The following is a 2,852-nucleotide window of genomic DNA, read 5'->3' on the forward strand; positions in this document are numbered from 1 at the left end:
ACTCCTAAAGCCCGAGTACCTGCGCTCGGCAAGAAAAGAAGCCGTTGCAATGAGAAGCCTGTGCCCCGCAACTAGAGAGCAGCCCCTGCTCCCCTCAGCGAGAGAAAAACCCACACGCAGCAACGAAGATCCAGCATTGCCAAAAATACATAAATAAATGAAATTATTTTTAAAAAGTCCAGAAAGTAGAAGACTTAGAGGATCTGATGGAAAAGCTGGAGGGTGGATTCATCCTGGGAGAGTGGGAAGGACCCCAAGGATCCCTGTTTGCAAAAGAGGCTGCAGTGTAGGGGGTGAGAGGGAGGCTCTGTAAAGGGGGAAGGGGAGGAGGGGGGCTCATCGGTCTCCTCCTGGCTCTCAAAGGATTGACATCATGTTCGACAGTGACATGACCAAGCTCACATCCAAAACCTGTTGCTGCCCCAGGGGCCCAGCGTGTCTCTGCAGGCCTGGCAGGAAGATAGGAGAGCTGATGACAGCGTGAGCTTCTTTCTGGGGCAGGTGGAGGGGTGGGGTGCAATGGGATATGTATAAAACCACCTGCTGGGATCTGCCACGCTACCTTCCATTCCACCGCAGCCAACCCAGAGCCATGACTCCACGACTCTGCATCCTGGGTAAGAAGGACCAAATACCGACTCTCTTGGAGCCCAAATCCAAAATCAGCCTCAATCCCATCCTCGCCTGAGTCCGTTACCCCTCCTCCCTAGCCCCCAGCCAGACAAGTGACTCCATTATAGAGGGACCCCTTCCACATCCCCAAGGGCGTGCATGCCTGCTCAGTCGCTCAGTCATGTCCAACTCTTTGGGACCCCATGGACTGTAGCCTGCCAGGCACCTCTGTTCATGGGATTATCCAGGCAAGAATACAGGAGTGGGTTGACATTCCCTTCTCCAGGGGATCTTCCTGACCCAGGGATCGAACAAGTGCCTCCTGCATTGGCAGGAGTGTTCTTTAGACCTGAACCACTTGGGACGATCAAGAGCAGCCCCATCCATGTCCCTGATCAGTTTCCAAACTCATGCCCAATGCTGTACATTATGACAGGCTCCCAGCCCAAATCCAGGCGTCTAAATTTTAACATTGGTCACGGATGTAACACGACATCAGTGTCAGCTCAGCTGAACTCTTCCCTCCCAGGGAACACCCACATCCCTCAGAACCCCAGACCCATTTCTCTGAGTCCTGCCTGCCTCCTCTCAACTTCCACAGACCCATAATCCCCAGACACCTAACACAGGTCTGCCTCTAACCTTTCCCCAAGCCTCGGTCAGGACAGACACCCTCTTGGACCTTCCCTCCTCCAGGCTGAGCTCCAGTGTCTGTCCATCTGCCACATGTCATCCCTTTTTTCTCCCACAGCTATCTCGGCCTCTGTCTGCATCCTTTTGCTTCTCTGCTCACACGGTGCCCCAGGTGAGCCCGGGAGGGATGCGGACGCTGTGGGGTGGGGTGCCGCTCCCAGAAGACCCCAGCCCAGGACTTGCCCATCCCGCCGCTGGGGCAACATCATCTCTGTTTCCTCCAGTGTCCCCCGCAGGCACTCAGCTGTTGCTGTGTCGGTCACAGGAGCGATGTGGCGACCAGTTCTACGACCCCCGGCAGGACTGTTGCTATGACGATGCCGTGGTACCCTTGGGCAGGACCCAGAAATGTGGAAACTGCACCTTTAGGGTCTGCTTCGAGCAGTGCTGCCCGTGGTTGGTCAACAGGCCCCAGGAGTCCTTCGTGGTGAAGGTGAAAGGTCAAAATTGTTACTCGGCCCCATCCTCGGATGATCGGGTTTGTCCCAGGTGAGGTTCTGTGCCTTCCAAGGCAGGCGGGGGTGCGGAGGAGGGCGCGGCCTGGAGACCAGTTCTATGATTCAACTCTCCCCTTCCCTCCCCCCCGTGCTTTTCTGGGTCCTTCTGTCCCCGCCCACCTGCTCTATTCCATCCACCTCTCTCTTCTCTGCGGCTTTTCTCTCCTTTCCTTTTTATATCTGTTTCATCCCTGTTGGTCACTCGTGTCTCTCTTTTCCACTCCCTTCCCGTGATCTGTCCGTCCCTCCCTGTGCCCGTCTCTCTCTTGCTCCCGGCCGCTCTGTCTCTTTTCAGGGTTGGCTGAGGGACAGTCAGAGGTCGGCGGGATGCTGCGTCCTGAATGAGCCTGGAGAGACGTGTTGTCCCCTTAGATCTGGGACACGGAGTGGGTTTCAGAGGGATAGGAGACACTCAGATTCAACCCCTCCCTCCTTTTTCTGTCTCCTTTGTAACAGTCATCCTAAGTCTGTCCTGAGTAGGGGGACTGGTCCCCTTTCTATGACCCTGGACAGTTGTGAGAGGTTGCTTTGCTGTTAGACGTCCCCAGGACCCTGACCTCTCACAATGACCCCTATGACCAATACTGTGAGGGATGATCAATCCCCAGGCTGGCCCTGGGGACCTAACTTAATGAGATCCGCCATTCCCTTTGGCATTTTCTCCACCAGGAGCAAAACACAAGGCACTCTGTGAATTCTGCAACCTTACATATTCTATCGTGGCGGGACCTCGATGCAGACGGAATCCTTTCTCCACTTCCAAAGGTGGCAAGATGCACCCACTTTTCCACTTAACAAATTTCAAGTTACCATGACCTCCTGGTCGCACTGAATAAAAATTCCATTTCAATCACAAGGCTCCGCTTTCTTGCACTGATCTCGACAGGGTGTGGCACAGGGTGGGGGACGAGACTCACAGGGACGGAGGGACGGGGTCTTCGACGCGGAGCCCAAGTCTGGACTGGGCCCTCCCTCCCAACCCCCCAACCAAGGAGGGAGGGCGGGTCGGCGCGCCCCCTGGCGGGCACTGGGCTCAGCGCGGGGCAGGGC

At 55.9% G+C, this 2,852-nt stretch overlaps 1 protein-coding gene across 1 annotated transcript; it reads left to right on the forward strand.

Moving 5' to 3' along the window:
• Nucleotides 1-579: 579 nt before the first annotated feature.
• On the forward strand, nt 580-2,607 carry LOC129546199 (insulin growth factor-like family member 1). The gene is made up of 4 exons (XM_055411060.1): nt 580-617; nt 1,364-1,417; nt 1,530-1,794; nt 2,472-2,607. Exons 1-4 carry the CDS (start codon nt 593-595, stop codon nt 2,494-2,496), a joined length of 369 nt encoding a protein of 122 aa, XP_055267035.1. The 5' UTR covers nt 580-592; the 3' UTR covers nt 2,497-2,607.
• The last annotated feature ends 245 nt before the right edge of the window (nt 2,608-2,852 follow it).

This window comes from Moschus berezovskii, chromosome 22 (assembly GCF_049115385.1).
Source record: "Moschus berezovskii isolate FMDL1 chromosome 22, NW_MosBer_1.0, whole genome shotgun sequence".
NCBI classification, from domain to species: Eukaryota; Metazoa; Chordata; class Mammalia; order Artiodactyla; family Moschidae; genus Moschus; species Moschus berezovskii.